This window comes from Bombina bombina, chromosome 2 (assembly GCF_027579735.1).
Source record: "Bombina bombina isolate aBomBom1 chromosome 2, aBomBom1.pri, whole genome shotgun sequence".
Classification (NCBI taxonomy): Eukaryota; Metazoa; Chordata; class Amphibia; order Anura; family Bombinatoridae; genus Bombina; species Bombina bombina.
The window spans coordinates 197,085,332-197,107,619 of record NC_069500.1 but is presented as its reverse complement, the minus strand read 5'-3'; the positions used below and the strand labels follow the sequence as shown (position 1 = coordinate 197,107,619).

The 22,288-nt window shown below is 37.4% G+C and overlaps 2 protein-coding genes across 4 annotated transcripts in view; one reads left to right on the top strand and one right to left on the bottom strand.

Moving 5' to 3' along the window:
- The window catches only part of ANKRA2 (ankyrin repeat family A member 2), a 70,512-nt gene extending 66,566 nt beyond the window's left edge, over nucleotides 1-3,946 (bottom strand). Inside the window, exons 1-2 of one of the 2 annotated variants that reach the window (XM_053701425.1) lie at nucleotides 3,847-3,946; nucleotides 1,485-1,842 (exon numbers count right to left, since the gene is read on the bottom strand). In XM_053701425.1, coding sequence (XP_053557400.1) covers nucleotides 1,485-1,770 — 286 coding nt within the window. In that variant the 5' untranslated portion in view covers nucleotides 1,771-1,842; nucleotides 3,847-3,946. Of the gene's footprint in view, nucleotides 1-1,484; nucleotides 1,843-3,747; nucleotides 3,790-3,846 lie in introns of those variants that run through there. The other variant, XM_053701427.1, reaches the window with a different exon arrangement.
- Nucleotides 3,947-4,042: 96 nt separating this feature from the next.
- UTP15 (UTP15 small subunit processome component) overlaps nucleotides 4,043-22,288 on the top strand; it is a 75,399-nt gene continuing 57,153 nt past the window's right edge. The window contains exons 1-6 of one of the 2 annotated variants that reach the window (XM_053701423.1): nucleotides 4,043-4,195; nucleotides 6,521-6,670; nucleotides 8,945-9,037; nucleotides 9,852-10,036; nucleotides 19,084-19,262; nucleotides 19,874-19,999. In XM_053701423.1, coding sequence (XP_053557398.1) covers nucleotides 6,581-6,670; nucleotides 8,945-9,037; nucleotides 9,852-10,036; nucleotides 19,084-19,262; nucleotides 19,874-19,999 — 673 coding nt within the window. In that variant the 5' untranslated portion in view covers nucleotides 4,043-4,195; nucleotides 6,521-6,580. The remainder of the gene's footprint in view (nucleotides 4,196-6,520; nucleotides 6,671-8,944; nucleotides 9,038-9,851; nucleotides 10,037-19,083; nucleotides 19,263-19,873; nucleotides 20,000-22,288) is intronic. The other variant, XM_053701424.1, reaches the window with a different exon arrangement.

The window sequence follows — 22,288 nt, the reverse complement described above, 5'->3', positions numbered from 1 at the left end:
TGTTTTTTAAAATATGTTTTCATAAAAATTTAGAACTTTTACTGTACCGTGTTGTGAAGTTCATGCCTTTTGCGCAGTACTCTGTTTATGCATTATTACACTGTGTACATGGAGTGCTATCTTCTGTAATTATTTAGGCAATATTGATTCTGACAATATACAACATTGACAACTTATTTGTATATTACTAAGTATTTGCTTGTTGTACTCTCCAATTTCCTCAATAAATAAATAAAGCCAATGGGACTTGTAAAGTGTATACTATTCATGACAGTCATCTCCAATATATATGTTTTATTTAAACATGGGTAAATGTTTTTATACAGGTTTAAATAAATGTTTTTTGTTTTGAACTAAAACATGATTCCAGTGAGTGCTGTATTGGTGGACTTTGTGGATTTTTTTTTTTTACAAGCACCCTGGCATTTGAAGCATGGAGTGAGGGCACGTCTATGGACTCTGGCTAAATATATTAGTGTTTTTGAAGGGAAAAAAACCAGAAAGCATGTGTCCAACAAGTCTGATTGGGGTCCTTTACCTGGTGTATTTTTATTTAAATAGGTTTTCAGAATGTTCTGAATAAAAGTAATATTTTTAAGAAAAAAGTATGACGATTTTTGTTTTGTTTCCTTATACACATGAAACAGTTCTGGAGTCAGCTGGCTTGCATGTTGTAACTGAAAGAAATACTAGCGGCATTGTTTTTAACTTGTGTTACACACTTTTATTAAATGTATCTCTAAGTAAGCTTGGTAGATTTTTAAAGTAAATTCTGAGTCCTGGGTGGTGATTTATCATCACAATGATAAACTGGGGGACACAGTACTGGTAAAGCACTTGCTGCAGTTTAGGATCCACTTGTGGCTGGTGGTGAGCTAGCTGGGGAGCTTGTGATATCCCTGCTGCATTAGCACTTTGAGATAAGTGCAACCATTTTGTGTGTATCCTTCATTAGGGGACCTGATACTTATGATATTGTGCCATTGGAGCGCCTTCTTTTCTTCTTTGTTGAAAGAAATAGTAGCCTGACATATACATAACATATGGTCAGATGAGACTAAATAGGTGTCCAAGATGTACAAAGTAAATGAAGTTGCATAAATGATTGAGTTGACCAAAGAATCATGATTACCTGCTTTGCTTATAGAAACTATATGGATAGACAGAGAATCGCCTTTATAAACAAACCATAAAAAATATGTTGTCAAGATGTAAATGTATTTTTTTATTATAGAATTTATAGCATTTATCATAAATGCATGACAAAAATAAGCTGTAAAATCAGTTTACTGACATCAATAAATGCAAATTCTGTTTTTTTTCTTCCAATAACAAATAGCCAGTTTATCATTTCATACCCTAAATATTAGTTTTATTTATATACAGTATATATATATATATATATATATATATATATATATATATATATATATATATATATATATATATATATATGATTTTTGTAAGACAGAGGAAAAACACACCTTTAAATAGGACAGATGCAACTTCCAAGTCAGAGTTCACTTGGTCTTGAATATTTTTGCTCTCTTCTTCATTTAGAGACTTGACAAATCGAGAGCAGACGTTCATGTCAAATCGGTTTGGTAAGATAAACTTCATCCCCATTGCCACATTCTGTGCTGGGCCTTCCTCTGGGTTCGAGTCCATGACATGCTCTACTTTGATGTCAGGCATACTGGAGAGGCAAAAACTAACACACTCCTCCTCTGTCATCTCTGTTGAGCTCTCCAAGCTTCCCAGCGTTGACATTGTGGTGCTACAACTACTTATTGCATTTCTATCTCTTCTTATTCTTCATGAGTGAGTTTTGCAGTTGCAAATCTACATATGACAAGTATATAAAAAAAAGCATAAATCTACAGTAAAGATAATTAAAGAATAGATAATATAAGGGCTGAAAATGTCAAGTCCTACGCTACTAGCACGGCCAAAATGTTACTCACCACTTCTTATGATCCCACCCACAACCCCACCCCCTCTTTGCATACGTTTAGCCATTGTGAAACACCTTATTATGCAGTATTTTTTTCTGAGTGCTAAGGGTTCAGTATATACCAAATAATAAAAGAAATTGCTCACTTTGCACGGTGGTTGGGGGAGAGGAGTTCCTGTAGCCAGGGCAAGCCACACAATCCTTTAGTCATCCGACTAGTTTAGAGGGTAGAGTAACATTAATGGTTATTAAATATATTATTTACTTATGAGATTATTTTTTTATGTTTTTATTAAAGCAGGATCTCTCAGATAATGACAGGATATACAAAATGTATGATTAACACACCTGCTGCTAATATCAATGTAAGTCACCTATAAATAGCGTGGGAAATGAGTTTTAGGTTTTAAATTATAATAACATTGTTATCTAATTATGAAGAACATGGTAGTTCTTTAACTTTGTAAAACTGTCTCGGGGGGGGGGGGGGGGTGTACAGACATCCCAACCTGCAAAAACTCATTTCAGTGAGGTGGCTTCACCCACTACTGCACCGCTACCCCCTCTCCCAGTTATATATTGGACACCTTGAAACCCTAAATTAGATAGAGACTTAGCTTCCCACTAAAGTCACATTTAAAAAAGTAGCTTTATTGCACAACCACATACAACAAACCTATTTTCCAGTGATCATACACTTGTTGAATGCTTAAATATTTTAGAATACAAAGTTTAATTACGTGCAGTAAATAAGGTAGTACTTGTGTTTTTATTTTATTAGAATAAGTGGGGGCTTTTTGGTTACTGATGCATGCTTTGAGGGTTCTATAAGGTCCTAGCAACTAAAGGCATTGCTTAAAGGGACACTGAACCCAAATTTTTTCTTTTGTGATTCAGATAGAGCATGACATTTTAAGCAACTTTCTAATTTACTCCTTTTATCAAATGTTCTTTATTCTCTTGGTATCTTTATTTGAAATGCAAGAATGTAAGTTTAGATGCCGGCCCATTTTTGGTGAACAACCTAGGTTGTCCTTGCTGATTGGTGGATAAATTCATCCTGCTGTCCAGAGTTCTGAACCAAGAAAAAAAAGCTTAGATGCCTTATTTTTCATATAAAGATAGCAAGAGAACAAAGAAACATTTATAATAGGAGTAAATTCAATAAGTTGCTTAAAATTGCATGCTCTATCTGAATCACAAAAGAAAATATTTGGGTTCAGTGTCCCTTTAAAGAAACACTTTTCTGGATTTGGGCCACATTGGATCAAGGTACTTGGAGTTTCAGGAAGATTGAATTCCATTTGCTGGCATCAGGGAGCCGCTATTACAATCAGGGAGACTCCCTGAACTTCAGGGAGAGTTGGGATGTTTTACACACATATAGATAGACAGATTTTTTTTCTCTATTCAATAGTTCTAGATCTACATCACCGGGAACATACGTCTTCCTAGAGCTACTGGTTATGAAAGTAAAATAAACAAGAAACTGCATAAAAAAGGCCCCTCTGTCCTAGCAATTCTATCACTGGTTCCATATTGTTATACAGTGGTATCCAGCATTCAAAACATTTGCAAATAAAGTAAATTTTGACATACCAAAGCGAGACAAAACATGAAGTGGTATAGTTAGCAGTAAAACCTTAGGTGGCAACGTTTTGTTATAAAGGGAGGGCTGAGGTACAGGGCCCATGGGGTTAACAGATAAGAAAACACAGGGTACAGAAAGTGACAGATCAAGATGAACATACTGTACCATCGTTAACAAATGTGTCATTCGGAAATAACTGTACCGTTTGATTTCCTATTAAATGCCGCATCCCTCTGATCTGCAAGTTACAGAACCACTATATTAAACTGACAGCTCTTGACCCATCACATATGGTACTCACCTTAGCTGCATTCTATTGTTTTTATACATCGCGTCACTTCCGCTAATGATGTCACACAAGCGCGACCATTCCCTGAAACCATGCTGTCTGTCTATGTTCTTTTTCGACCGCAGATACAACTCTTCTTTATGTAAAATTAACATAAAAAAACACAAGTTTCCATATTTTGTGCAAAATTATTCATTTTTTCCCCTTACCGGTATGTGACGTATTACGTCTGCGACTTTGCGGAATTACGTCACTAAGTAATATGGCGACCTACAGGGTGAATTGTGGCAGCGTGATTCCCAGCCTGTGATCTGGAGCTAACTATTTAAAAACAGAACTGTCAGCCCCGGCGGTAATACGGGTATGTGTGTCTGCCAGTGTTTGTAATGCTAGGTCGGGGGAAATCGGCTATACGAAATCTATTTGCTACAATACACGTTATGCCGTAGACATGAGTCTTATTGAGACACGTGAGCCAGCCAGGTACCCGTGATACCACAGTAACTCTGTACTATACAAGTTGTATCTGCTCGGTTAATATAGATTCTAACTATAAAGAACCGGGGTTGGCAATTTATTCTCAGCAAGATGAGCGTATTAAAGGGACATGGTGAAACCCAAAATTTTTCTTTCATGATTCAGATAGAGCATACAATTTTAAACAACTTTCTTATTTACTTATTATCTAATTTGTTTCATTATCTTGGTATAATTGATTGAAGGAGCAGCAATGCACTACTGGTTTCTAACTGAACACATGGGTGAGCCAATGAGAATCGGTATATATATGCACTGACCAATCAGCAGTGAGAATCTAGCTTCTGACTTTGCTGCTCCTGATCTTTCCTAGCTAAACCTTTCAGCAAAGGATAACAAGAGAAGGAAGCAAATTAAATAATAGAAGTAAATTTGGAATGTTTTTTAAAACTATGCTCTTTCTGATTTATGAAATAAAATTTGGAGGTTTCATGTCCCTTTTAACTTTTATTAAAACCAAATAAACACAAGCCATTAGTTCAAATTTAAGTTGCTACATGTTCCCAATTTTTCTTTTGGTTTCAGCTTTTTCTAAAGGGATGTGAAAGGAGGCATCAGTTCTATTAACTCCGCTATCACGATATGTGGTTACCAGCTTTCCTCCAAAAATACTGGACAATCTGTTACTGTTAGTGACTGGGCACAATGGTCTGCGGGGTCACAAAATGCTCACCCCCCAAAAGCTCTACCTATGCCCCCACTCTTGAGCCCATCATGAATATTTTCAGAGCTGAGCAGTTATTTAACCCATGGCTACCAGCACCATGCAAATCAATAATTTTACCTGTTTGGTTGCCAGTAACACACATAAACAGAATTTATTTGACTTTTACAGTCCCTCATTTCTTTCTGCCCCGTATTTATAATACTTTGAGGCATAGGAAGCATTTTAGATTTTTCGAACACCCAGTGACTTTAAAAAAACAAACAAAAATTGGATATTTAAATGTCCAGTACTTTAATGAAGAGTTTACTGTACAGTCTGCTAAAAGAAAACAACTGTCCAGTTGAATACTGGATATCTGGCAACCCTATCATGAGATAACATATAGATCAGATAGTAATGCACTCCTATATAAATCATGTAATCACAAACTGACTAGTAATTAAAGTGGTGTGGTCTACTCCAGAATTGTTTTTTTTTAAAAAGATAGATAATCCCTTTATTACCCATTCCCCAGTTTTGCATAACCAACACAGTTATATTAATATACTTTTTATCTCTGTCATTGCCTTTGTATCTAAGCCTCTGCCAACTGCCCCCTAGTTTCAGTTCTTTTGAGAGACTAAAATTTTAGCCAATCAGTTCTGACTCCTAGGTAACTCATGGGGGTGAGCACAATGTTATCCACATGGCATACCCAAACTACCACTGTCTAGCTGTAAAAACTGTCAAAATGCACTAAGATAAGAGGCAGCCTTTATGGGCTTAGAAATTAGCATATGAGCCTACCTAGGTTTAGCTTTCAACAAAAAATACTAAGGGAACAAAGCAAATCTGATGATAAAAGTAAATTGGAAAGTTGTTTAACCTTTTAATGCCGTTATGCCGTTCTATTCCGTCATAATTACACTGGGCTTTAGTGCCGTTCTGACGAAATAGAACGTCATAACCGTTGGCTGTCCTAAAGCCAACGGCGCTTCCATGATGTGATCGCGTTCTGGAGTGCGTGCCCTAGTGTCACAGGGATGCCCCCTGACCCGATCCCATCATTGAAATCCCGCGATAGCGTGCACGATCGCAGGATTTCAATTTGTTTACATCGGAACGTTGTTCCGATGTAGACAAATTAACCCTGTCATCAAAGGGTTAAAAGTGCATACAATTGATAAACTTCGTTTATCAAATTTGCTTCTTTCTCGTATTCTTTTCTGAAGAGATAACTAGGTAAGTAGTGTGTACATGTCTGGATTACCTCATGCAGGATAATCTGCTGCCATCCAGTGTTCTTGCAAATTTATAGTATTGCTGCAAAAGTGCTGCAAAATAGTGCTGCAGATAATGTGCACAATCCAGACCTTACATCCCTGCTTTCAAACAAAGAACAAATAAAGTGTAATAATAGAAGTAAATTGGAAAGATATTTGAAATTGTATGCTCTCTCATGAAAGAAAAGTTTGACTTTGATGTCCGTTTATCTTTTACTAGAAGCATTTTTTACAAGTCCACTGAAGAATCTTACTTAACCTAGTCACTGCACAAAAGAAAATGTCTGCATACAAGCCCGTCGCCATCCCCTCCTTCCCTAAACTTGGTGAGAAGATCACACAAGACACATTGTACTGGAAACATTACAAGGTAATATTGTTTTACTTTTATTTAATACTCTTATTTTGTAATGGAATATCCATGCAGATTTACAGTGTATATATGTGTGTGTATATATATATATATATATATATAAGTCCAGACAATATGCACTCCAGATAATGTGCAAACAACTGCCTTGGGTGCTGGTCAAAGAACAAATATAGGTAGAAAACAGAATAGCCCTCCAAAGGTCTTATAGTAAAGTGGTCACTTTATTAGTGAACGTTTTGTAAGTCTGAGGACGGGTCGTTTGTGACCCGAAAACGTTCACTAATATAGTGTGTATATGTGTGTGTGTATATATATATATATATATATATATATATATATGTATATATATATATATGTGTGTGTGTATGTATGTATGTATGTATATATATATATATATATATATATATATATATATATATATATATATACATACACACACACCATGTTTGTATTTTAGTGGAAATTTCAGTTTGTTTTCTCCTAAAATCATTGACATAGATTAAGCTACTCAAAAATGTAGGAATTCATAAAGAAAATTGAATTGATACCCTCATCACAGTCACCGGTCACTCTGTTATAATCAGTGGGACCACATCTGTCCTGTTATGTACAGCAAGAAGTAAACAATTATAATTTCTAATGTGAAGGATACGGGATTCACAAACACGCCTTTAAAAACATTACAGGACAAATTAAAAAGATAAAGAAAGAAAAAAAGCCTTTCTCTCCCTATAACAGTCCATACTAACATATGTACCAAAGAGAATGTGAAAACAGTAAAGGAGACCTTATCAGCTTTGAAATAGCTAGACATGGCCGCGAGACAAGGTGTAGGTGGAAAATTCCAACTTGGAGACACCTTTTATTCTCTCCAGCAAGACTAGTGGACTGATAGGACAACTAATGTTAATATAGACTTTATGAACTTCAGATCAATAATTTTTATATTTAAAATAATATTTTTATTAAACAAAATGTCACCTGTTTTCAAATGCAATCCACAGGAGTAATTTTGAACTTATATGTGTAGTAACGCATATATATAGATAGATATATATATATATATATATTAACAATTTGATACATTTAAATTAATTATACTCTTTTTATTAAAAAGAAGATAAATAGAAGCATAGCATAGGTTTTGTGCTGACTTATTCCTTTACACACCACCTGCCAGTACACTGCACATACAAATATCCATCATATTAATGTCACTGTATGAGATTAAAATAGACAAAAATAAACATCACCTGCTTACTCTATTTACTGTCCGGGAAGATACAGCAATGTCAATTACTTGTCTGCTAAGTGATATTTAAAGGATCCTTAGAAAAACAAGAAACCGTTCTTGCTGTTGAGGGGTCTTATATCCAGGTAATTGCTATAGCTACAACATATTTATATGGAATAATATGAGAGGTAGCCCTTTCTTACATTCCATACACAGTACATAGAGGGACGTGAGGCCCATTATTTCAGAGAGACAATCTTATTATAAATGAATGTTCCTGTGTCCATCCAACTGACAGGTGTTGCCATATTTTTGGCAAATACTTTACAGCAGGGCTTAGCAACCTTGGGCCCCCAAATGTTTTGGAACTACATTTCCCCTAATGCTGAGACACTCTTTAGGCTGTCTGAGTATTATGGTAAATGAAGTTCAAATATATCTGGATGCCCAAGGTTTCTGAACCCCCTGATTTAAAGAATTGGTCCTATTTTCGGAGTCTTGTGACCCTCTAGTAGTAGAATACAGTTGATGAGTCAGTCCAGCACTGCCCAGACAGTTTGTCTCTTAAGAAATTCCTGCAGTCCCTTAGCCATATTAATAGAGCATAAGACCCCTCATTTCAAAGATGGGGCGCCACTATTCAAATAAAGGGTATCATTACTGCAGGGCTCGGCAAACGAAGTAGCCAGGGAGCCACTGGCTCCTAAAATTTTACCCCTGACTCCTTGAATTATACTTCATGTATCTATTTACAAATACCCCTGTCAGGCGCCTAAAAGTATGTCTGGCTCCTAAATTTTAAGCAGATTTGTAGACCCCTGCATTACTTTACTTATTATGATTACATGAGATATAAGATGGTTTATTGTGGCAAGATTTTTATGTTTGGTGTTATGCACTAAGAGAGTTTAGGTATGATTACGAGCATGCATACTATATAAGTTGTCACCTTGCTCTGAAGCTAGAATTCTATGCGGTTTTTAAATGTATCATTTACTTTATTAATGATAATCTTATCATTTGCTTTGTTTTTTTAGACACCTGTTCAAATTAAGGAATTTGGGGCAGTAACAAAAATAGACTTCTCACCTGTGCAGCCGTGTAATTATGCAGTCACGTCATCTACACGCGTAAGTAAAGGTAGAAACATCTGGCATATTATGCTATGACTGTCATTTCCTCTAGTAGTTTCAGCTCTCATTAAAGGACATAGTCACATTTTTTTTAAATGCAACAAAGAAAAAGAGAGAAAAAAAAATTGTGACGGTTGGTTCACATCACTGTACTGCCTGGGACCAAGTATGAAGTGACGCTTCCCTACCAATTTATCATCCACTGCAAACCCAGCCATAGTTGTCTCAGATTAAAGTTTCTCATGACAACATGCTGATACCTAGCTGATGGACTCCATATGTGACTATTTTATCTTAAAAACACTTTTATAATAAAAATAAGCTTGCCGTAAGTTCCAGTCCTGTCAAATGCTGCCTCAGTCCTGTGCTCTCATTTGGTCCAATTATAAAGCCGACATGGAAGTGTCCTACACAAGGGTATTTGACAATTAAATAGATCTTTTTAATGAAAAATGTTTCCTATGCTGAATAAGCCATTTTTCTTCTTTGCTTATGGAGATTTTTTCCACCAGTTATGTACAGCCATGCATGTCCTCCTAGTTGCATTTCACACCTTAATACACTTTAGTTTCAAATACGTTTTTTTTTATTATTTATTTAAGAAAAAAACTTAACTATAATATTGCAATATTTATTTAACAGGTGGCAAGAGACAAAAGAAATACAAGCTTTCATAAAGTTTATATACCCTACTTTCCTAGGTTTATGCACAAGCAAGTTGACTTATTGTCTTCAACAATGTCCTTTTATTCCTGTGTTTTGATCACTGTCTAGTGTGTTCGCTAACCATTTTTAATGCAATTTCCTTCAGATTCACATCTATGGACAGTACTCTCAGGAGCCTATCAAAACATTCTCACGCTTCAAGGACACTGCATATTGTGGAACCTATAGAAACGATGGAAAACTTGTGGTTGCTGGTTGTGAAGATAGTGTTGTTCAGCTATTTGACGTCGGTGGAAAAGCTTCACTGAGACAATTTCATGGGCATAGCAAGTAAGAATGAGAATGAGCACAGAGTAATCACAGAAGAGGAGATGCATGGATTCATCCTGCATTTATAAATCGAAGGGATATTAAAGTAATTTTTATTAATGCGTCAGCAATTTTGTTAGAAGATTGTGCATGGTTTTGCAGACCCGTGGCACACTCCTTGAAAATCGATTTGAAATTGTATCTTATTTCATTTGCTGTGGCCAGTTAGGGATAGAGACACTTACAATATTGCTCCTGCATATGTGGAATATTCTGGGTTATGCATACCAGCCTCTCTGCAAACACTAACATTTTCTATAGTTAAATTACAGGAAGAGCTGGCAAAATAAATAATAAGTGTATTGCATATTTATTTTTTATTTATTTTTAATTATGTATAATTGTCCATGTACAGATGTTGCTTGTATTAAAAAATAAATGATCATGTTCTAATCTGACTACAGTAGCCAACAATAGTTTGTAGCTGGAATTTAACACAGCTAAAGGAGTGTAACAAGGCCTCATGAAATTTAAAGGGGCGGTCAAAATTACGCTTAAATTGGATAGAGCATGACATTTTAAACAACAAATTTACTTCTATCAGTTTTGCTTAGATCTCGTATCTTTTGTTTAAAAGTAAACCTAGGTAGGAGCTTAGGGTCGTGTATGTGTCTAGCATTCTATAAAATTGCTATAAATATTGTTGCAAACACTCCTGTTATAGAATGCTAAAGACATGTGCACGCTCTAAGCTCCTATCCTACTTAGTTTTACTCTACAACAAAGGATACCAAGAGCCCAAAGCAAATGTGATAATATAAGTAAATTGGAAAGTTTTTTTAAAATTGCACTCACTATCTGAATCATGCTTGTTTAATTTTGACTTTACTGTACCTTTAAAGGCCAGTTAAGAGGATATTAAAATCGTATATATTTTAATATCAATAGCATATATCAGCACGTAAGCACGTGCTTGAAAAGCCTTGTAGAATAAAAGGACAATTAAATATTGTATAATTGCACAATCACCAAGTGCATAATAAAAAGACAACACAAAAACAAATTTCAAAGCTACATTTTCTTCCCCCCTGCATCATGTGACAGCCATCAGCCAGTCACAAAATGCATATACATATATGCTGTGAACTCTTGCACATGCTCAGTAGGAGCTGGTGCCTCAGAAATTGTGCATAAAAAAAACGATTGTGCACATTTTCATAATGGAAGTGAATTTTCAATTTTGACTTTAATGGTCCTTTTAATTTTCTTCTGATCTAAACACTATAGTAAACATGCAGCATTCTACATATTCAAGAATTGTGAAGCCATTATAGCCTCTGAGGAAGCGAAAGTCTGTTTTATCTATCATATAAGTAAATGGCCACTGACCACAACTACTAATACTTTATATATACAACAGTACACAACTTGTTTGCCATTAGAATGTGTTATTAGAACTTGTATAAGTTTGCTTTTGTCTTGGTATTACCTGCATATTACAGCTCAGTTTTTATCCTCTTCTGACTTTGGGATGGGTAGATCCCATGAGTGATGAGATCTCAGAAAACTCTGTATAGACGAGACCTATGCTTATAACAATGTGCTTACTATTGTACATCAGTGATAATACTGGCACATACCAATACAATAGAGAGATACTCTAATTGGTTAATGTTGATAGCAAAAAGCAGGCCCGTGATACATAGCACTTAAAGGGACAGTTTACTCAAAAATGTTCTCCCCTTTAATTTGTTCCCAATGATCCACTTTACCTGCTGGAGTGTATTAAATTGTTTACAAGTAGCTCCTTTACCCTTATATTGGCATTTGAAATTGTTAATTTAGCATGTGGTATCCCCACCTATTCTGAAAGATTGTGGCCGCGCGTACCAGCTATAGATAAGCTTTGTAAACACAGCCAGCAGAAGAAATTACACTCCCAGTGTGATAAAGCAGAGATAAGGTAATAAAATGTTGATTCTCCATTGTTCTCTCAAAGTATTGGTGATTGTTTTAAGGACAGATATAAGATAAAGAAGCAGGTATATGTGCACAATGTGATACAGTAATGAGATCTGATTATACCTACAAGCTCAACCTATTTTATTAGGCTGTGGCTTCAAAACACAAAATCAGAGCTTTAATATACAGAAATAAACCTTAAAAAGCTAATTTTCATACATTTTTTACTCTGCAGTTGGTAAAAAAAGCAATTGTAAACACATTAAGGGAAAAAATATTTTACAGTATACTGTCCCTTTAAAGAACCAGTCAACACAGTAGATTTGCATAATCAACAAATGCAAGATAACAAGACATTGCAATAGCACTTAGTCTGAACTTCAAATGAATAGTAGATTTTTTTTTCTGACAATTTTAAAAGTTATGTCTATTTCCACTCCCCCTGTACCATGTGACAGCCATCAGCCAATCACAAATGCATATACACTTATCCTGTGAATTTTTGCACATGCTCAGTAGGAGCTGGTGACTCAAAAAGTGCAAATATTAGAAGACTCCAATTTACTTCCATTAAAAAAAAGTGCAAAGTTGTTTAAAATTGCATGCTCTATCTGAATAATGAAAGTTTAATTTTGACTTAAGTGTCCCTTTTAAGCTTCAATATGACATTAAAAACATTTGTCAGCTTTCTTTTTTACTATTCACTGGCAAAAATAATGTTCACGTCATTTACATTTCTAAATGAGTGAGAAATGTTATGTAAATAATTATTAAAAATTATCAGATTGGTTTTCTTTCTTTCACACTCAGATATATATTAAAGGGAGACTTAACTCAAATTTAAACTTTCATGATTCACATAGTTTTAAGAGAGTTTACAATTTACTTCCATCATCAAAATGTGCACAGTCTTTTTATATTCATACTTTCTTCTGTTAAGTGTGATCAGTCCACGGGTCATCATTACTTCTGGGATATTACTCCTCCCCAACAGGAAGTGCAAGAGGATTCACCCAGCAGAGCTGCATATAGCTCCTCCCCTCTACGTCACTCCCAGTCATTCTCTTGCACCCAACGACTAGATAGGATGTGTGAGAGGACTATGGTGATTATACTTAGTTTTATATCTTCAATCAAAAGTTTGTTATTTTAAAATAGCACCGGAGTGTGTTATTACCTCTCTGGCAGAGTTTGAAGAAGAATCTACCAGAGTTTTGCTATGATTTTAGCCGAGTAGTTAAGATCATATTGCTGTTCTCGGCCATCTGAGGAGTGAGGTAAACTTCAGATCAGGGGACAGCGGGCAGATGAATCTGCATAGAGGTATGTAGCAGTTTTTATTTTCTGACAATGGAATTGATGAGAAAATCCTGCCATACCGATATAATGTCATGTATGTATACTTTACACTTCAGTATTCTGGGGAATGGTACTTCACTAGAATTACACTGTAAGAAATACATAAAGCTGTTTAATAACTAGAGATTATGTTTAACGTTTTTGCTGGAATGTAAAATCGTTTTCATTTGCTGAGGAACTGTGTGAATAAATGTTTGGGCACTATTTTTCCACTTGGCAGTTGCTTAATCTGTTTTTCTGACAGTTTCTGTTCTCCCTCACTGCTGTGTTGTGAGGGGGAGGGGCCGTTTTTTGGCGCTTTTACTATGCATCAAATATTTCAGTCAGCAACTCATTGTATTCCCTGCATGATCCGGTTCATCTCTACAGAGCTCAGGGGTCTTCAAAACTTATTTTGAGGGAGGTAATTTCTCTCAGCAGAGCTGTGAGAATTATAGTTTGACTGAGATAAAAAACTTTTATTCTGTAATTTGTTTCCTGCTTTCAGATTAAACCTTTGCTAAAGTTGTGTTGTTACAAGGATTGAGGCTATAACTGTTTCAATTTATTAATTTTCAACTGTCATAGATCTTCTGTGCTTCTTAAAGGCACAGTACGTTTTAATATTATTCTAATTGAATTGTATTTCCAAGTTGCAAGTTTATTTGCTAGTGTGTTAAACATGTCTGATTCAGAGGATGATACCTGTGTCATTTGTTGCAATGCCAAAGTGGAGCCCAATAGAAATGTATGTACTAACTGTATTGATGCTACTTTAAATAAAAGTCAATCTGTACAAATTGAACAAATTTCACCAAACAACGAGGGGAGAGTTATGCCGACTAACTCGCCTCACGTGTCAGTACCTACATCTCCCGCTCAGAGGGAGGTGCGTGATATTGTAGCGCCGAGTACATCTGGGCGGCCATTACAAATCACATTACAGGATATGGCTACTGTTATGACTGAGGTTTTGGCTAAATTACCAGAACTAAGAGGTAAGCGTGATCACTCTGGGGTGAGAACAGAGTGCGCTGATAATATTAGGGCCATGTCAGACACTGCGTCACAGGTGGCAGAACATGAGGACGGAGAACTTCATTCTGTGGGTGACGGTTCTGATCCAAACAGACTGGATTCAGATATTTCAAATTTTAAATTTAAACTGGAAAACCTCCGTGTATTACTAGGGGAGGTGTTAGCGGCTCTGAATGATTGTAACACAGTTGCAATACCAGAGAAAATGTGTAGGTTGGATAAATATTTTGCGGTACCGACGAGTACTGAGGTTTTTCCTATACCTAAGAGACTTACTGAAATTATTACTAAGGAGTGGGATAGACCCGGTGTGCCGTTCTCACCCCCTCCGATATTTAGAAAAATGTTTCCAATAGACGCCACCACAAGGGACTTATGGCAAACGGTCCCTAAGGTGGAGGGAGCAGTTTCTACCTTAGCTAAGCGTACCACTATCCCGGTGGAGGATAGCTGTGCTTTTTCAGATCCAATGGATAAAAAGTTAGAGGGTTACCTTAAGAAAATGTTTGTTCAACAAGGTTTTATATTGCAACCCCTTGCATGCATTGCGCCGATCACGGCTGCAGCGGCATTCTGGATTGAGTCTCTGGAAGAGAACATTGGTTCAGCTACTCTGGACGACATTACGGACAGGCTTAGAGTCCTTAAACTAGCTAATTCATTCATTTCGGAGGCCGTAGTACATCTTACTAAACTTACGGCGAAGAATTCAGGATTCGCCATTCAGGCACGCAGGGCGCTGTGGCTAAAATCCTGGTCAGCTGATGTTACTTCTAAGTCTAAATTGCTTAATATACCTTTCAAAGGGCAGACCTTATTCGGGCCCGGGTTGAAAGAGATTATCGCTGACATTACAGGAGGTAAAGGCCATGCCCTGCCTCAGGACAAAGCCAAAGCCAAGACTAGACAGTCTAATTTTCGTTCCTTTCGTAATTTCAAAGCAGGAGCAGCATCAACTTCCTCTGCACCAAAACAGGAAGGAGCTGTTGCTCGCTACAGACAAGGCTGGAAACCTAACCAGTCCTGGAACAAGGGCAAGCAGACTAGGAAACCTGCTGCTGCCCCTAAAACAGCATGAATTGAGGGCCCCCGATCCGGGATCGGATCTAGTGGGGGGCAGACTTTCTCTCTTCGCCCAGGCTTGGGCAAGAGATGTTCAGGATCCCTGGGCGCTAGAGATAATATCTCAGGGATACCTTCTGGACTTCAAATACTCTCCTCCAAGAGAGAGATTTCATCTGTCAAGATTGTCAACAATCCAGACAAAGAAAGAGGCGTTTCTACGCTGCATACAAGAGCTCTTGTTAATGGGAGTAATCCATCCAGTTCCACGATCGGAACAGGGACAGGGGTTTTACTCAAATCTGTTTGTGGTTCCCAAAAAAGAGGGAACTTTCAGACCAATCCTGGACTTAAAGATCCTAAACAAATTCCTAAGAGTTCCATCGTTCAAGATGGAGACTATTCGGACAATTTTACCTATGATCCAAGAGGGTCAATACATGACCACTGTAGATTTAAAAGATGCTTACCTTCACATACCGATTCACAAAGATCATTATCGGTACCTAAGGTTTGCCTTCCTAGACAGGCATTACCAGTTTGTGGCTCTTCCATTCGGATTGGCTACAGCTCCAAGAATCTTCACAAAGGTTCTGGGTGCTCTTCTGGCGGTACTAAGACCGCGGGGAATCTCGGTAGCTCCATACCTAGACGACATTCTGATACAAGCTTCAAGCTTTCAAACTGCCAAGTCTCATACAGAGTTAGTGCTGGCATTTCTAAGGTCACATGGATGGAAGGTGAACGAAAAGAAAAGTTCACTCGTTCCACTCACAAGAGTTCCCTTCCTGGGGACTCTTATAGATTCTGTAGAAATGAAGATTTACCTGACAGAGGACAGGCTAACAAGACTTCAAAGTGCTTGCCGCACCCTTCATTCCATTCAACACCCGTCAGTGGCTCAATGCATGGAGGTAATCGGCTTAATGGTAGCGGCAATGGACATAGTACCCTTTGCACGCTTACACCTCAGACCACTGCAACTGTGCATGCTAAGTCAGTGGAATGGGGATTACTCAGACTTATCCCCTTCTCTGAATCTGGATCAAGAGACCAGAAATTCTCTTCTATGGTGGCTTTCTCGGCCACATCTGTCCAGGGGGATGCCATTCAGCAGACCAGACTGGACAATTGTAACAACAGACGCCAGCCTTCTAGGTTGGGGTGCCGTCTGGAATTCTCTGAAGGCTCAGGGACAATGGAGTCAGGAGGAGAGTCTCCTGCCAATAAACATTCTGGAATTGAGAGCAGTTCTCAATGCCCTCCTGGCTTGGCCCCAGTTGACAACTCGGGGGTTCATCAGGTTTCAGTCGGACAACATCACGACTGTAGCTTACATCAACCATCAGGGAGGGAGAAGAAGCTCCCTAGCTATGATGGAAGTATCAAAGATAATTTGCTGGGCAGAGTCTCACTCTTGCCACCTGTCAGCAATCCACATCCCGGGAGTGGAGAACTGGGAGGCAGATTTCTTAAGTCGTCAGACTTTTCATCCGGGGGAGTGGGAACTTCATCCGGAGGTCTTTGCCCAAATACTTCGACGTTGGGGCAAACCAGAGATAGATCTCATGGCGTCTCGACAGAACGCCAAGCTTCCTCGTTACGGGTCCAGATCCAGGGATCCAGGAGCAGTCCTGATAGATGCTCTGACAGCACCTTGGGACTTCAGGATGGCTTACGTGTTTCCACCCTTCCCGTTGCTTCCTCGATTGATTGCCAGAATCAAACAAGAGAGAGCATCAGTGATTCTAATAGCACCTGCGTGGCCACGCAGGACTTGGTATGCAGACCTGGTGGACATGTCATCCTGTCCACCTTGGTCTCTACCTCTGAAACAGGACCTTCTGATACAGGGTCCCTTCAAACATGAAAATCTAACTTCTCTGAAGCTGACTGCTTGGAAATTGAACGCTTGATTTTATCAAGACGTGGATTTTCTGAGTCAGTTATTGATACCTTAATACAGGCTAGGAAACCTGTTACCAGAAAGATTTACCATAAGATATGGCGTAAATACCTATATTGGTGTGAATCCAAAGGTTACTCTTGGAGTAAGGTTAGGATTCCTAGGATATTGTCTTTTCTACAAGAAGGTTTAGAAAAGGGTTTATCTGCTAGTTCATTAAAGGGACAGATCTCAGCTCTGTCCATTCTGTTACACAAACGTCTGTCAGAAGTTCCTGACGTCCAGGCTTTTTGTCAGGCTTTGGCCAGAATTAAGCCTGTGTTTAAAACTGTTGCTCCACCATGGAGTTTAAACCTTGTTCTTAATGTTTTACAGGGCGTTCCGTTTGAACCCCTTCATTCCATTGATATAAAGTTGTTATCTTGGAAAGTTCTATTTTTAATGGCTATTTCCTCGGCTCGAAGAGTCTCTGAATTATCAGCCTTACATTGTGATTCTCCTTATTTGATTTTTCATTCGGATAAGGTAGTCCTGCGTACTAAACCTGGGTTCTTACCTAAGGTAGTTACTAACAGGAATATCTATCAAGAGATTGTTGTTCCTTCTTTATGCCCAAATCCTTCTTCAAAGAAGGAACGTCTACTGCACAACCTGGATGTAGTCCGTGCTCTAAAATTTTACTTACAGGCAACTAAGGAATTTCGACAAACGTCTTCTCTGTTTGTCATTTACTCTGGGCAGAGGAGAGGTCAAAAAGCTTCCGCTACCTCTCTTTCTTTTTGGCTTCGTAGCATAATTCGTTTAGCTTATGAGACTGCTGGACAGCAGCCTCCTGAAAGAATTACAGCTCATTCTACTAGAGCTGTGGCTTCCACTTGGGCCTTCAAGAATGAGGCCTCTGTTGAACAGATTTGCAAGGCTGCAACTTGGTCTTCGCTTCATACTTTTTCCAAATTTTACAAATTTGACACTTTTGCTTCATCGGAGGCTATTTTTGGGAGAAAGGTTCTTCAGGCAGTGGTTCCTTCTGTATAAAGAGCCTGCCTATCCCTCCCGTCATCCGTGTACTTTTGCTTTGGTATTGGTATCCCAGAAGTAATGATGACCCGTGGACTGATCACACTTAACAGAAGAAAACAAAATTTATGCTTACCTGATAAATTCCTTTCTTCTGTAGTGTGATCAGTCCACGGCCCGCCCTGTTTTTAAGGCAGGTAAATATTTTTTAATTTATACTCCAGTCACCACTTCACCCTTGGCTTTTCCTTTCTCGTTGGTCCTTGGTCGAATGACTGGGAGTGACGTAGAGGGGAGGAGCTATATGCAGCTCTGCTGGGTGAATCCTCTTGCACTTCCTGTTGGGGAGGAGTAATATCCCAGAAGTAATGATGACCCGTGGACTGATCACACTACAGAAGAAAGGAATTTATCAGGTAAGCATAAATTATGTTTTCTAAGGCACCAGCTACTACTTAGCATGTGCCAAAGTTCACATTGTATACATCTGAGTCTGTGATTGGCTGACTACATAATACAGGGAGCCGGCAAATTGAATTAAATTTGGAAATTTGTCCCCCCAAAAAAATCTACTCATCTAAATTCTGATAAAATGCTATTGCATTGTCTTTTTATAAATAGATGTTTGGCAATATTCAAGAAACCATTGCACACTGGTGTCCAGGATTTGTCAAACCCTTATGTACTGGCTATTTAGATAACATAGTGAATGATAATATGTAACAAAGACTTTGTCTTCTTTCAGAGCAGTGCATTTTGTGGACTTCACAGGTGATAAGTACCGGATTGTGTCTGGTGCTGATGACTATGCATCTAAAGTCTGGGACATTCCAAACAGCACTGAAATAGTTTCTTACAAGGAGCATACAGACTATGTGAGGTGTGGCTGTACCAGCAAACTCAATGATAACATTTTTGTAACAGGTATGCTGATTTTGTATATTTATGTTCATCTTGACCAAGATTTTGTTACACATGAATTTTTTTACTTGCAGACATCTTACATTAAGAGGGCTCCGTGTAGTTTACTGTTAAAGGGATAGAAAATTGAAACGTGACTGCATTTTTGCATTATTTAGCAAAAATACTTCTAGTAAAAGTTATTACTTTTTCAGTGGCATACGCACATATGCTGTGAGTGCCATCTGTACCAGCATTCAAACACTACACCTTCTCGGACAGGCAGCAGTGACTTGTATGTCACTGACACAATAACACCATCACCGGTTCTCTCTGCAGGCATGGTGTTTGAATCCTGATACTCTAGTCACATGTTTCATATGTGCATATGCCGTTGAACCTGTAATAACTTTTACTGGAAGCATTTTTGCTAAAGGAAAACACTGTTCCCATAGATAACTTACATGAAAAGGGGGCACAGTAAACAATTAGAATATACTGCAAAGTTGTTTTTCTACACATAACTAAACTTTTTAAAGCTGCCATGATGTCAGTTTGTGTGACCATATATCGTGCCTATACGTTTGTCAGATTTAGTGGTACAATATGTCATGTTTCCTCATACAACGCTGCAGGCTCGTATGATCACACTATCAAAGTATTTGATGCAAGAACAGAGCACAGTGTTATAAACATGGAGCATGAGCATCCGGTGGAGAGTGTACTTCTCTTTCCTTCTGAAGGGCTTCTGGCATCTGCAGGTGAGAAACACTGTTACATCCTTATGTAACCAAAACAAGTGTAAATGAATTACATTATCATTACTGATAATCAGTCAAAGGTAATGGGAGTATTTTTTTTAATTGTTTCATTCATTTTGACACTTGGATATGAGATCTAATCGGTATTAATTGAATAAACAAATAGTGGCCATGTGTTTGTTTTAGTTGCAGGCTTTCTCTGCTGCTGATGAATAAGCCATGATATCATAATTGTAGGTTTAATAGAGGTCATAAGTTGGCTTAAATAATAATTTAAGTGAATATAAATAGTTGTCATTGGTTAATACAGGAGTGTATGAAGTCTGAGACTTACAAAATAGACACATTTCAGCTTTTAATGTGTATACCTGCCTGTCTACTTTGAAACAAAACGTTTAACTTAAAGGGACAGTTCACCCAAAAACGTTCTCCCCTTTAAATTATTCCCAATGATCCTTTTTACCTGCTAGAGTGTATTAAATTGGTTGCAAGTAGCTCCTTTACTCATATTTCAGCATTTGAAATAGCTGATTTAGCTTGGGGTTTCCCAACCTATACTGAAAGTTTTGATACTGGCGTATACGCTATTGACAAGCCTAAGTAAACACAGCCAGCAGAAGAGATTACACCCTCAGTGGGGGGCATGATAGTTAAAGGGACATAATACTCATATGATAAATCGCTTGAAACTGATGCAGTATAACTGTAAAAAGCTGACAGGAAAACATCACCTGAGCATCTCTATGTAAAAAAGGAAGATATTTTACCTCACAATCTCCTCAGCTCAGCAGAGTAAGTTCTGTGTAAAAAGTTATACTCAGCTGCTCCCAGCTGCAGGTAAACAAATTTAAAAAAATGAAGAAATGAACAGCAGCCAATCAGCATCAGCAGTGCTGAGGTCATGAACTCTTACTGTGATCTCATGAGATTTGACTTAACTCTCATGAGATTTCATAGTAAGCTTCCTTTACCTGATTGGTGAAATAATATGAGAGTTCACGAAGCTCATCCCTTCAGATGTCCCTGGACAAACTCACTAAAATGCTGCTTAGAAATCCTTTACAATGGGATGTGGCTACTGAGGAACTTTTGAGGTAAAATATCTTTCTTTTTTACATAGAGATGTTCAGGTGATATTTTCTAATCAGCTTTTTACAGCTATGCTGCATCACTTTCAAGTGTTTAAACATTTGGGTATTATGGCCCTTTAAGTAATAAAATGATAATTTTCCATTGTTCTCTCTAAGTATTGAGCTTTGGTGTTCCAGACAAATATAAGATAAGGAAGCAAGTCTGTGTACATAAAAGTGATAACATAATGAGATCTGATATTAACTGAAGCTCAACCCATTGTAATAGGCTGTGGTTTCAAAGCACAAAACCAGCTACTTCAGATACACAAACCTGAAAATGCAATTTCTCAAATATTTTATACTCTGCAGTTGGTATAACAAGTCATTTAAAATACATTTATGGAAAAACAATTTTACAGTGTACTGTCCCTTTAAAGTGACAGTCGGCAATAGAATTTGTATTCTTTTAAAAGATAGATAATCCCTTTATTACTCATTCTCCAGTTTTGCATAACCAACACTGTTATATTAATATAATTGTATAACTCTGTAATTATCTTGTATCTACGCATTTTCTGAAGCCCCCTGATCACATGACTTTGTATTATCTATTGACTTGCATTTAGTACTGTGTTGTGCTAAATCTTAAATAACTCCTTGAGTGTGAACACATTGCTATCTATATGGCCCACATGAACTAGCAGTCTCCTGTTGTGAAAAGCGAATACAAAAGCCTGTGATCCAAGACGGTCTATAGTGGCTTAGAAACAGGCAGACATTTAGAGGTTCCAATGTTATAAAGTATATTAATATAACAATGTTGGTTGTGTAAAGCTGGGGAATGGGTAGTAAAGGCATTATCTATCTTTTTAAACATTAACAATTTTAGTGTAGACTGTGAGAATACAGGTATATATTTGTATCTTATTTACTATTAGAACAAAAGTAGGCTGGATCCATTATTATGAAATATACATGATTTATACTTAAAGGGGCAGTGTACTGTAAAATAATTTTCCCTTAATGTATTTCAAATGTTTTGTGTTATGGTAGAAAACCGATGGCTCTCCTTCTTTTGCTGTTGTATAGTTTAGGGATATTACTACTTTAAATTATTTATGCCTTTAATTTGTTGTCTCGTGGCATATAGGTGCTATGTATCAGTGAACATTATTTACAAAATCAATTAATGTCTTGTTATACCAGCAGCACAGTA